Source organism: Nanorana parkeri, unplaced genomic scaffold (assembly GCF_000935625.1).
Source record: "Nanorana parkeri isolate BGI_ZX_2015 unplaced genomic scaffold, ASM93562v1 scaffold90, whole genome shotgun sequence".
NCBI lineage: Eukaryota > Metazoa > Chordata > Amphibia > Anura > Dicroglossidae > Nanorana > Nanorana parkeri.
The window spans coordinates 2,355,868-2,369,780 of record NW_017306358.1 but is presented as its reverse complement, the minus strand read 5'-3'; the positions used below and the strand labels follow the sequence as shown (position 1 = coordinate 2,369,780).

Below are 13,913 nucleotides of genomic sequence, written 5' to 3'. Positions count from 1 at the left end.
AGGTGCACCGAAATGAACATTTCAAAACCAAAACTAAAATGAAAAAAAATGTCAGGCTGAAACCGAAAAATAAATGTTTTTCTAACTTTTTCACATTTTTAAAAATAATAGACCCCTGATATTTTTCTATTAAAACAGAAAAAGAGATTGAGGACACAGAGTCCTCAATCTCTTTTTCTGCAGTCAGAGAACCCTCTGTATAGCCCAGGAGTCTGTGCCTTGCAATTATGACATGGTCTTTAATGGATTTTTTTTCCCTTTAATAACACCATACATATGCTTTCTCATTCTGATCTTTAGCTCCCATTTGGTAAGGGTGTCTTACCAAATGCCTAAATTGTATGGCATGTAAATGCAATAAAATCAGGCATGCCTCTGCAAGTAAAGAGAAAAAAAAAAACATAGTTACATAGTATTTGAGGTTGAATAAAGACATAAGTCCATCAAGTCCAACCTATTGTGTGTATGCATTTATGAGCTGATGTGTGCGTGTATATGAGTCCATGTGTGATTTTTCTCTTAGCTATACCTGTACCCCTGAATGTTCTGGTCTCCCAGGAACTCGTCCAGGAGTCTCTTGAATGATTCCACACTATCAGCTGAAACCACTTCCTGTGGCAGCGAGTTCCAGACCTTAACCGCTCTAACTGTGAAGAACCCCCCACGCCCTGTGTGGTGACATTTTTTTTCCACCAATTTTAGGTTGTGCCCTCTGGTCTTTGTTACAGAGCTGACCGTAAACAGTTTGTTACTGATTTTGCTGTCACCCTTGAATAGTTTATACATAAAAATCATGTCCCCCCTTAATGTCCTAACCTCCAACGAGAACATATTTAATTTTAACAACCTTGTTTCATAGTTCAGATCCTCGAACCCCTTAATGAGTTTGGTTGCCCTCTTCTGGACTTTTTCCAGCTCAAGGACATCCTTTCTGAGTATTGGAGACCAAAACTGGACCGCATACTCCAGATGTGGCCGAACCAGTGATCTATAAAGAGGCAAAATTATAGACTTGTCCCTGCAATACATTCCCTTCTTAATGCAAGACAGGACTCTGCTAGCTTTGCTTACAGCAGCCTGGCACTGCGAGCTGTTCTTCATTCTGAGGTCTATAATGACCCCCAAATCCTTCTCCGTTTCCGACTTCCCTAGTTGCATACCCATGAGTATATAGTCCATTTGCCTATTTTTAGCACCAAGGTGCATTACCTTACATTTATCGACATTGAACTTCATCTGCCATACAGTTGCCCACTCCCCGATTTTCTCCAGGTCCTCCTGTAATGTTATAATGTCTAAATCTGTGTCTACTACCCTCCCAATTTTCGTATCATCAGCAAACACTGAGATATGACTTCTCACTCCCTCCCCTATATCATTAATGAATAGGTTAAAAAGCATGGGACCCAGCACCGAACCCTGGGGTACGCCACTCACGACCTCCGCCCAGTCTGAGAAGGTGCCATTAACTCCATTTTACTCTTTGTACACGTTCCTTCAGCCAGTTTTCTATCCACGTGCACAATAATTCATCTATGCCCATACCCCTTAGCTTGTATAACAAGCGTTTATACAGTTAGCAAATCACATGGCTACACAAATTGGAATACTGGGGTGTTCTAAAAGCAAACAAGCTTTGGTTCAGAGTCTGAGTGATTTTAACTTTCTGGCAGCTTTAGAGAATCATAGTAGGCTTCACACTGACGGAAGAATTCCACTAAGTAGTCCTTAATAATTCCCTCTAACAGTTTACATACTATGCATGTTAGACTAACTGGTCTATAGTTCTCCGGTTGGCATTTTGACCCTTTTTTGAATAAAGGTACCACATCCCCTACTAGGATTTCTCCACAATGGAGTATGTGGGGAGAGGTCTTCCCAGGCTCCACCACCCGGCCCTCCACTGCAGTCCAAGCCGTCAGCACTGCTCTCATGGAGGGCGTCTGACGGTGCGGAGAGTGTTTGCCCCTATATACCAGATGACCTAGGGCTTCATATGATCCCACCAAAGCAGCCTCCAATGTGACCGCTGGATTCGAGTCCCGCACCGTGAGCCACCTGTGAACAACCGTCAGCTGACCTGCCAGAAAATAATAGTATAAATTAGGGACCGCCATAATAGTATAAATTAGGGTTGACAATCTGATCCTACGTGCCCTTCCATTCCAAAGGAACTCAGACACCAAGGCATCAATCGTTCTAAAAATCCGCCTTGGTATCCACACTGGGGAGTTACATAAGGTATACAGGAGCAAAGGAAGCAGTTTCATCTTAACCAGGTTTACACGACCAATCAGCATCAGGGGCAGATTTTTCCATACCGAGAGCGGGGCCTTAAACTGGGCTATCACAGGGGAGACATTAAGCGCCACAAATTCTGACACAGAGTTGGATACAGTCAGACCCAAATACTTAATCCTGACAACCTGTTGCAACTGTGTAGTAGATGCTATTGAGGCATGATCTAAAGGGTCCAGGGGAAGGTATTGTGACTTAGACCAGTTAACAGACAGTCCCGAGCATGAAGCGAATCTCTGCAAAATATCAAGTGACTCTGAGGGATTGATGCATGTCAGCCAGAAACAAAAGCATATCATCTGCATATAAAGCCACTTTTTCCTCCAACCTGCCTACTGTGAGACCCCGGATCCCCACGGACTGTCTGATAGGAGATGCAATTGGTTCCATCGCCAATGCAAACAGTCCGGGTGATAACTGGCATCCCTGCCTTGTGCCCCTAAGGATTGGAAAACTTGAGGATAAAATCCCCCCCATTTTTATGGCTGCTTTAGGCTGGCTATACAATACCGCCACCCACTTACAGAATACAGGGCCAAATCCCAGTTTCCCCAGAACCGCTTGCAAGTACCTCCAATCAACCGAATGGAAGGCCTTCTCAAGGTCCAGGGAGACTATAGCTCTGGCACCCGGGTTGTCATGAATAATTTGGGTGTGGGTGTACAGTCTTCTAAGATTAATGTCCGTAGACTTTTGGGGATTAAATCCGGTTTGGTCCGGGGCAACAACGCTGGCAATAACCCTGGACAGTCTAGTGGCAAGAATTTTTGTAAGAATCTTAAGATCCATATTAAGAAGTGAAATTGGTCTATAGGATGAGCATAAAAGTGGGTCTTTATTTGGTTTGTCCAGTAGAACTATGTGCGCTTCATACATGGATTGGGGGAGAGCCTCCACCTTCCAACAGGCCTCGTACAAGCTCATTAGTCTGGGCACTATATCTTCAGCATATTGTTTGTACCATTCCGCCGGAAACCCATCTGGGCCCGGGGACTTGTTATTAGGAAAGGAACCTAAAGCCCCCAACACCTCTCACTCCGTGAAGGCACACTCCAAAAACTCTCGATCAGGCTGGGACAATTGTGGCATCTACACAGAGCCTAAAAGTGTATCCAGGAAAGCGACTTCATATTCGGGTATCTGTCTGTATAGGGTCTCATAGAAAGTGACAAACTCGTGGAGGATATCACTCGGATCAGTTTTCAATGAGCCATCTAAAGTTCAGATAAAGTGAATCACGGTCTGGGGCCTCTGTTCTGCTACCAGCATCGCCAATAATTTCCCATTTTTGTCCCCCTTTTCGTATAGTGCCTCCCTCTGCCTATTAAGGATCCCCTGGGTTGCAGATTCATGCTGTAATAAAAGCTCTCTGCGGACCCCTAGCAACTCCTGAAGCGTATCTGGTGACGGAGCCAATGCATGAGCAGCAGCGGAGTCGGCCTCTCTAGCTTGAAGCTGAGAGAGGTCGAACCGAGCCACCGATTTAGCATGCTTAATCGCAGATATGTATTCACCTCTAGTGGATTTATGATCCAGAAGGTAGACAGGTGAGGCCGCAAAGATGCTTCCACCATATCATTAGAGAGCCAGTCCTGCGACAGCCGCCACAAGTGCGACTGTCGTCCTCTATTACCCAGGAGACGGACAGAAAGTGGTAAGTGGTCAGATATTCCCCCAGGCAGATATGCGGAGTCTAGTACCTGGGCCAGTAGTGCATCATTTGCGAACGCCAAGTCCAACCGAGAAGAAGAACCGCAAACATGCGACAAGTAGGAGTATGCTCTCTTTTCCCGATGTTTCCAGCGCCACATCTCGGTGAGGCCCGCTGTCTCCGCCCAATCCCTCAACACTGTATTGACCGTCCTGTGGGGGTTGGACGCATCTAGAGAATAATCAAGTATGTTATTGAAGTCCCCCGTCACCAGTATCCGGGATGGGGAGTATGGGGCTATTTTCTCTAAAATGGCATACAGTACCGTGCCCTGGAAGGGAGGTGGAATATATACATTTACCAATGCAAAGGACTGCGACTGGTGTTCCAGCAGCACTATCACATATCTACCTTCAGGGTCAGTTATCACATGATTAATCACACATGGAAAATTCTTGTGCAGTAATATAGTCACCCCCCTTGCATAAGAGGAGTAGGTGGCATGAAACGCTCTCCCTATCCACCTCCTCTGTAAGGCTAAGACTTTACTTCCCAACAGGTGGGTTTCCTGCAAGAAAACAACCTGGGGGGTTATGAGATTGAAGAAACCGAAGGACCAAGGCCCTTTTAAATCTAGAGTTCAGTCCTCTGACATTCCAGGAAATTATCTGTAAATCAGCTGCCATCGAAGTGCGGTAAATTCAAGCACCGCTGAGAGTCATGGAGAGTGTCATGCACATCCGAAAGCATCCAGGTCCAGAGAGAGTCCCAATCGAAGCCATGGCGTATAAAGTGTAACTTCCCATCAACCACCCTGCTATCCCACATAACAACAAAACTAGTGAGGCAGCTTTGATCCCAAAACTTAAAAAACTAGTGAGAGTATCACTCAATACTCAGAAGTAAGGCAGTCCCGAACAGTGCAAAAAGCAATTAACTGAGGATGTACATTACCGTACCGCTCCTGCAGCTCCCTACAGGAGTAAGTAAATCCTCAGCCATATGTCCCGGTGGTCCTTGTGGCCTTAGAAGTAGTAACAGAGAAGGGATCCGGAGCACCCAGCGGTGCGGAAAGACAAAACAAATCAGGACAACAGCCCGGTAGTAATGGAATATTCCAGACTCTGATATCATTGCACTGTATCCAACCAGTCTGCGGCCGCAGCTGGGTCCTCAAAGAATTTTGTGGAGCCGGCAAACTGTACTCTCAGTCTGCTAGGATAGAGCATACCGTATTTCAGTCCCTTGTCACGCAGCCGGCGACGGACATCTATGAAGGAGCGACGTTTTCTCTGTAAATCCGGCGAGAAGTCAGGGAACAGCATAATGGTGGCATTCTTAAAGCGGAGTTCCGACACTCTCTTCCGAGCAGTCGTCAGGATCAAATCTCTATCCCTAAAATTAAGGAGACGAACCAGGAAGGGCCTAGGGTGTGAGCCCGGGGGCCTTTGGCCTAGGGGAACACGATGCGCACGCTCCACCACATAGGCCTGAGATACTGATTGTTGATCCAGGAGCTCCTTAAGGAAGGCCTCGGCAAAGGATGTAGGATCGGAGCCTTCAGCCCCCTCAGGTAGGCCCACGACCCTCACGTTATTGCGCCTCAAACGATTTTCCGAATCTTCTGACCTTGCAGTCAGCTACACCACCGCCTGTTGCAGGCTACGAATGGATCGTGAGTGTTCACTCGACACGTCTTCCAGGGTCCCCACCTGGGTCTTCACTTCTGTCACCCGACCCCGGATTTTATCCACATCCTGCCGGATTAGGCCACACTCAGTAGCCAGAGTGTCCATTCTGGCAATCAGGGTAGTCTTACTGGCCTCTATGGCGGCCAGGATGGTATTCCGTAGCACCCGGAGGCTCAGGGCTATGAGGAGGAGAGGGGCCGCTCTGTCTTGCCTGTCCCGAGGCCTGCTCCATGTCGTCCCACTCGGCCGTTTGAGTACTGGCACTGATGAGGGAGAGAGACCGTGCAGCCAAGATGGCGCCTGCACGTGTGACAGGGGAAGGGCCCGGAGGCTCACCGCTCACCCTGTACTTTGCCGATCTGCGTTTTGTACGCATGGGGAGGACGTCCACCTTCACTGGAGTCTCTACCAGGAGCAGGTGAATAAGGAACCACCGATGACACCGTTGAACGCACTGTTCACCGTACACTGCATCGTATGGGATATGGAAGCCGAAGGCCTGTTCGAACACCTTTGCTGTCTGCAGTGAACAAGATAAAATGTCTCCAATTCGCACAGGAACATTCGCACAATCCAAGGATTGGACAGTCGAGCATTGGAAAAAAGTCATGTGGTTCGATGAATCACGTTTCCAGTTGCATCATGCAGATGGCAGAGTGAGAATTTGGCGGAAACAGCATGAAAGCATGCACCCCACATGCATGAGTACAACCCTTCAAGCTGGTCGGGGCAGTGTTATGGTTTGGGGCATGTTTTCCTGGCATGATTTGGGCCTAATTCATGTGGAACAACATCTGAATAGCACAACATGCCAAAGTATCGTTGCTGATCAAGTTCATCCCATCATGTTGATGGAGTATCCCAATGGAGATGGCTTCTTCCAACAAGACAATGCGCCATGCCACGGTGCTCGTATTGTGCCGGAGTGGTTTCAAGAACATGAGGGAGACTTTACCTTGCTTAGGTGGCCCCCAGAATCACCACATCTCAATCCAATTGAGCATTTGTGGGACGAAGTTGAAAGAGCCATCAGGCAGCTGGTTCCACAACCATCAAATCTCACAGAACTGGACAGTGCTATTCATCAGGCATGGTGTCAGATTCCTCGCATCACCTTTCAACATCTCGTGGAGTCAATGCCAAGAAGAATCGCCGCAGTATTGAAGGCAAAAGCTGGCCCAACGAAGTACTGATGGGGTGGTCATAATAATCTGGCCACTCAGTGTATGTGGGCTAATAAGGGAGCCAGGATTAAGCATAGCGTTCTCATTCGATCTAAGATATCTGGGGTATAGGTTTTCCTGACTGGGGTTTGTACTACAAAGTCGCACACATTGCAAGGGTGGTGGATTGGTGTTGTAATGCAGACAGCAAACTTTGGGTGAATTTAGAGCAAGATAGGTGTGATCTTCCACTTTGTGGCATAGCTTGGATATCCCCTAAACTACCTCTGTGTTCAAGGCTCAGTCCTCATATAAGCGCCACTATGGGTATTGAGTATGCCCTACCCTCTCAGCATTTGTCCCCACTGCCTTCACCCATGTTGCCTATCATTGGAAATCTATATTTTCCTCCTCGGGTTGTGGGGCTCTACCTTTCGAACCCTTATAGACTCTAATCAGGTGTGCCCTTTTCATTTCACAGATCTTCAGTGGAGGTCCATGGAAGGCATCCGGACCATGGTGGATCCACTGTTGGGGCATTGGGGTGCTATGCAAATTTGCCATTTTATCAGATCTCTTAAAGGTAGAAACCCTATGTTGAGAACCTTAACATCGTTTGAGAAATTGTATGTTTTGACTGGTCCAGTCACATATGTCCTCTCAATGGTGGTCAGGTGCTTGGTGGATTCGTCCACATCTTTTTTCCCCCGGTTCATACAACAATGGGAGTGAAACTGAATGTGTACTATTTTTTGCGCATAAATCTTCCATTTCTAATAAAATCCAGGAAGCGGGGTACAAAATACTCGCTAGATGGTACAGGGTCCCGACTCCCCTGCACAGAATGTTTCCTTCAACGTCTCGCCTATTCTGGCGGTGTGATGAAAACCCAGGTACCCTTCTGCATATTTTTGGGGAATGTCCCTGTATAAGGCCTTTCTGGTTTGCAGGTGACTGACATCATCCATAAGATAACAGGTATGCGCCTCACACTGGAACCTACTGCTTGTCTCCTTCTTAATTAAGAAGTATAAGAATTCTTTGTTGCTCCATCTGGTTAATGCTGCCCGGGCTTGTTTTCAGGCTCAGTGGAAGTAATCGTGACCACCATCGTTGGCGATGTGGTTAAGAAGGGTGGAGGAGATTCACCTTATGAAAGACTTGATGTCCTCTCTTTATATGTTTATCGCCACCTCGTACCCGTGGTTGGGATTTATTTTATTTTTGTTCAGATGTTGAAGATTTTAGTTGATGTTCTTTATGTTCCTGATTACAAAATGAAGAATACAAAAATAAATAAAAATAAGCTCTAACCTCATTACCGTCACAATAGGAACTACTGGAGCCCAGTATATACAGACAATAGGAATGCACCGATACCGGGCATTTTCACTAGTACTCGTAAAAATGCCCCAATAATAGGCGCTGATACCGGTGCTTTAAATATTTAAACACAAGCGGCTGCCGTAAGGTCCTGCACTTGCCAGGGACCTCACGGCGCTGTATACAGCGCCAGCAGTCTACTCCTCCTCTTTCCTGTGGATCCCCACCACCCGCATCCAGACCCCTGGTGAGACGCCACACAGCCCAGGTGAGACGCCACACAGCCTTAGTGAAACCCTGCACAGCCCTCCTAAGACCCTGCACAACCCTGGCGAGATGCGGCACAGCCCACCTATGACACTGCACAATCCACTTGAGACCCTGCACCGCCCACCTAAGACCCAGCACAGCCCACCTAAGACCCTGCACAGCTCACCTAAGACCCAGCACAGCACACAGAGTATGTAGCCTCATATTATTCTGCATTGCTTCATATATTAATATTGCTGAGATCTGCAGTCCTCTATAGCTGGTTGTATTCTGCATTCCTGGATAACGTATTTCTGGGATTTGTTGTCCTCTATAACCGGTGCCATTCTGAACTGCTGGCATTTGTAGTCCTCTATAGTTGGTGCCATTCTGTATTGTTGTATAGTGTTTTCCTGGGATTTGTAGTCCTTTATATATGGTGGTATTCTGCATTGCTATATAATGTACACACATGTACACACATGTTGAACTAGATGGACCTAGATGTGTCTTTATTTAACCTTATCTACTATGTTAGTATTTTTATTTTTTGCTTATTTTATTAGGCTTGTGCATCATTTAGTAACTGGATTTGGTACTTATTTAGACTGTCATACATGAGCCTTTAGTTATACTAAGCTTTGCATAGGATGTACAGCGCTAGCCCTCCTGTCTAAAGGAGGGCTAGCGCTGTACATTCTAAGAATACACATCCTATTAAGGGCTGAGTGCCTTTAGTCCAGCCGCTTCCCATACCCTTTTAGAAAAACTATCCTTCACTATTTATCAATTCTAATTTTTATTTTAACACATTTTATTATTTTTAATATCATATATACCTATTATTCCCAATTTCCAATAGCGCAAGTTCTTGCAATTAATACAAGCTTTGCATAAGGTTGGACTTAATAAAACTATTAATAAGAACGTATGTTTTGTTTCACAGCACTTTATGGAGTATTATTTGACAAGCACAAAGAAGCTGGCTTTGCCAATTATCGTCTGTGGGAGTCTTTCGGATTTGTTATAGCTTATGGGTATAGCAATTTTTTGTGTGTATCTGCAAAATTGTATATATTACTTTCTGTACTTTTATTTGGAACAACGCTTTATGCTGTAGTTGAATATGTTGAAAATAAAAAAATCGTGCTAAGCAGCAAAGAAAGAAATGCAGTGGATATCAATGACTGCCTTTGGCAGCAGACTAAAATGTAAAATTATGTAATTTAGGAATATGGTTGATCACTGTTTGGTTAGCCCTTGAGTGTTCCATATTATGATCATGGTTATGTATGGACATCTCTATGGTGTTAAAGTAAAATTATAATCAATAATAAAATTAAAAAGTTTTAAAAGAAAAAAAAAGGTAATTGATGTGTGGTCATTTGCTAATGTAGCGCCCTCCTGGATTTCACCTCAGGGATGGATCCTTAGCCGGAATGTGGGATGTGTGTAGTGAAATAGGGCGCCAATCACTTTTAGAATTTTCATGATGCTTTATTAGAAACAGCAAAACAGGGAGGGAGGGTATAGAGCTGCAGACATCTGAGGATACAGAAGAATACAGAACTCCGGACTCACCAAATGCTCTCCAGCTTCACAGTGTAGAGTGTCTTTGAACCAGCAGTACAATTACACTGTGTTCAGCATCATGGCTGGTAGACATTTTGACATCTCTTCAAGGTGAAACACCAGACTTCTCACTGAGGTCCAAGCCCACCCTGGCTTCTCAGGTACCTCTAGCAGATGAAGTTCCTCCCTGACTTTCTATCCCAGGAATAGTTCTGGACAACGACTGAGTCCACATCTGACCACCTGCAGGCTTCAGGCCTGGTCAGACAGCACACATGCAACACACCTACCCCAGGCAGGAGGCCCGGGAGAGAAAGAGAATGCCACATGGTCAGACCCAGATATTTATGTCCTCTCCCAGCATGTACCACTGGACATGAAACTCCTAGTGATTGGTTGGAAAGACATACAGTACTGTGCAAAAGTTTTTGGCAGTGGAGAAAAAATGCTGTAAAGTAAGAATGCTTTCAGAAATAAAAGTTTATTATTTGGTTTATTTTTATTAATGAACAAAATGGAAAGTAAATGAACAGAAGAGAAATCCGAATCATTATTTGGTGTGACCACCCTTTGCCTTCAAACCAGCATCAATTATTCTAGGTACACTTGCACACAGTTTTTGAAGAAACTCAGGAGGTAGGTTGTTCCAAACATCTTTGAGAACTAACCACAGATCTTCTGAAATCCTTCTGTCTCTTCATGTAATCCCAGACAGACTCAATGCTGTGAGATCAGGGCTCTGTGGGAGCAAAACCATCACTTCCAGGACTTCTTGTTCTTCTTTAGGCTGGGTTCACACCAAGGTGTAAGGAATATGTGCGTTTGCCACGCTTTTTAACCACAATTTGTGGTAAAAGAAACGTGCTACAAACGCGCGTTTCCGAGGGCTATCTGGTTGTATCATAATGGATACGCGCGGCAAATATGCCCCAAAGAAGCTCCTGTACTTCTTTGGGCGTAGGGCGTTTTGCAGCGCCTTCCTACGTGCTGTTAAACGCCCAGGTGGGAACCATGCCCATAGGCAATCATTGGTTTTCACATGTTGAGCGTTATACAGCGTGTAGGAGCGCGCTGTAAAACGCCCAGGTGGGAACCAGGCCTTACGCTGAAGATAGTTCTTATGACATTGGCTGTATTTTCAGGGTGGTTGTCCTGCTGCAGAACAAATTTGGGGCTTGTCACACGCCTCCCTGATGGTATAGCAAGATGGATAATTATCTGCTTGTATTTTTTGCAGAATTGAAGACATTAATCCTGACCAAATCTCCAACTCCATTGGCAGAAATACAGCCCCAGACTTGCAAGGAACCTCCCTCTACCATGCTTCTCTGTTGCTGCAGGCACTTATTATTGTACAACTCTCTAGCCTTTTGGCGAGCAAACTGCCTCCTGCTACAGCCAAATATTTAAAATTTTTACTTATATTTTTTTTCCTTTTTGACTCATCATTTGTTTCCTATTTTAACTGTTTTATTTCAGTGCTGCTGATCTCTCCATTCGCCATTTTAAAGCCACTTTCTGTGTACATGCACTAGAGTTCTATCAATATTAAACGCTTCTGTCCTTTAAACTTTCTACAAATAGCAATGTACAGCTGCTGCCACTGAAAATGTGTTACCAAAAACATAACTAAGTAAAGACAAAAAAACAGTGTGGCGCTATCACCAATAGCAACCAAAAAAACTAAACGAATCTGTGAAAAAGCAATTAATGATAAACAACCATACAACCATGTGAATTATTTACTTTGTATGGTATTAACAAACTGTAACTGCTTTGCAAGGTATAAGGGAATATATCAATAAACAAACGATAGTACAGTATTGTGCAAACAATTCCAAAAGTCCAAATAGCATCAATAAAGCTGTAATCAAAGTTAGTACGCTATACGTGCCAGAGACCAAACAGTTTATATGTAGGTGCTGTATAATCAGTTCCAAAAGTCCAAAAAAAGGTGAATGAGGTTAAATGCTTGAAGTGAAACAATTCTTTGTAAAATAATTAAACTTCATAAATTTCCACTTTCTGCCTCTCACCTGATGGATGGACCTAGCATTTTGCCGGGTATTAGAACCAAATTATAATTAATAATTAAGTAGTGCCTCCACCTACTTTTATCGAAAGTAGGAAAATATTATGACTGATAAGTCATTTTGGGTTTCAGCCTGACAAATTCTGCTGTGAGAGGTGCGCCTCCCACCCACAGTGTGATCGCCCGCACTGGAACGCACAGTACCGCAATGCCGTACGTTCCAGTGCAATTGCAAAAAATTGTGCATGCAGTATAAATCTGAAGTAAACTTTGTTTGTAACACTGCATTTGTGTATTTTATTTTAAAATAAGAATTGTAATTTTTTTATCCGATTAATCTAAAAAATAATTGGACAAATTATCGATTATGAAAATAATCATTAGTTGCAGCCCTATAACCGAATATCAAGAGATAATGAGTTTTTCTTTCTGGGATCATTAAAAACAGCAAACTAAGTACTGCATGTAAAATAATCAGAGGTATAGAAAAGTATAACAATAAGTTTACTTTCTATAGTGGATTATATTACAATAATTTAAACATACAATAATTATGGTTACAAATTAGCAATTTAAACTTCTATTAAGTGACCATTTTTAAATAGGAATAAAATAAATATCTATTAATTATTTTCAATGAAAATATTTGAATCAAACCAATCCAAGGTTCCGTTAGGTCAACCCAGCAGTAAGAGTCCAGGAAGGCAGGTTTCAATGCAGTGATTTTAGCCAGGAAGTCCAATGAGCAGGAAGTGCATCATCAATGGCCTCAGGAAGTGTCTCAAAAACCTCAAATGTCTCCAGGAATTCTGTGAGTATCAGTGCCCCAGGAGGAGTGTAAGTGTATCTAACATTTTTTCTCTCTCCCTCTCATTTGTGGGGTTGTTCTAAGTGTGAGAACCTTCATCCCATTGGCTGAGGAATTTATGATAATTGGTTGTATTTGTTTGGGGTGTGTCTATGTAAAATCATGCCTGGTCAATAGAGGTCACTAAAGTCTAAAAAAAATCCATTCTTGCTAACTTATAAATGTCCTTAGAAAACGTTTTTGTTAGATATACTTATGGCAATAAATAATGTCTCAATTAGATATATATTTTGTCCTATAATGTAAGTAATAATTTTTATATATATTCTTTGAGACGAATTCTAATTGATTCATTTAAAACATTTTTCCTATATTATATTGATCACAATCAAGTTCTACAACAATTTAATGACTGACTTTACATTTTGATTATACATTTTCCATATAGCATTTATGTATTGATACATTTTATGTGATCCCCCTGGTCTTAATTGGGGGGAAAAATTCCTTCAAAACCCTCGATGGCAGTCAAAGATTCATAGAGAAACTAGAATTATTCCCAGGATAACATCCCTTATTTACATCTAAATAAATATATATTTGTAATTAATTTGTCGAAAGCAGTTCTGGACAGAGAAACACAGATGTTTATCCAAGTCATAAAATCCTGTGTTGTCTAGTCTCTCCACGTAAAAACAATGGAAGCTTGAGTTTCAGTTGACTTTACTTAGAATTCTCATACAACCTGTTGAGATTTTTCCTCTTCCCAGGTTAATTGGTAAATTTAAAAATAATGGGTGGAATTTATCAAAACAGGAGCAGAGAGAATCTGGAGCAGTTGCCCATGGCAACCAATCAGCATCTCTCTTCAGTTTGCTCAGGTAAGATTTGAAAATGGGACAGAGAAACTGATTGGTTGCAGTGCAAATCTGCTCCAGATTTTTGTCTGCTTCAGTTTTGTTAAATTCCCCCCAATGTCTTTTTGTCTTGGTGCGGGTTCATCAGCTGTATTTTGAATGGTTAAGTTCATCAGACTTTGTCTTTTTATCAGTGAGATGTTGATTCTCGAAACTGGGAGAGTTTTCATTTATGAGATAATTAAACATCTATTGCAGGTGTAAGAAAG

The 13,913-nt window shown here is 43.3% G+C and overlaps 1 protein-coding gene across 1 annotated transcript in view; it reads left to right on the top strand.

The window, feature by feature from the left end:
- LOC108783832 (protein unc-93 homolog A-like) overlaps positions 1-9,590 on the top strand; it is a 108,810-nt gene extending 99,220 nt beyond the window's left edge. The window contains exon 5 of the mRNA XM_018552509.1: positions 9,322-9,590. Within this exon, the coding sequence (XP_018408011.1) occupies positions 9,322-9,590 (269 nt within the window). The remainder of the gene's footprint in view (positions 1-9,321) is intronic.
- The last annotated feature ends 4,323 nt before the right edge of the window (positions 9,591-13,913 follow it).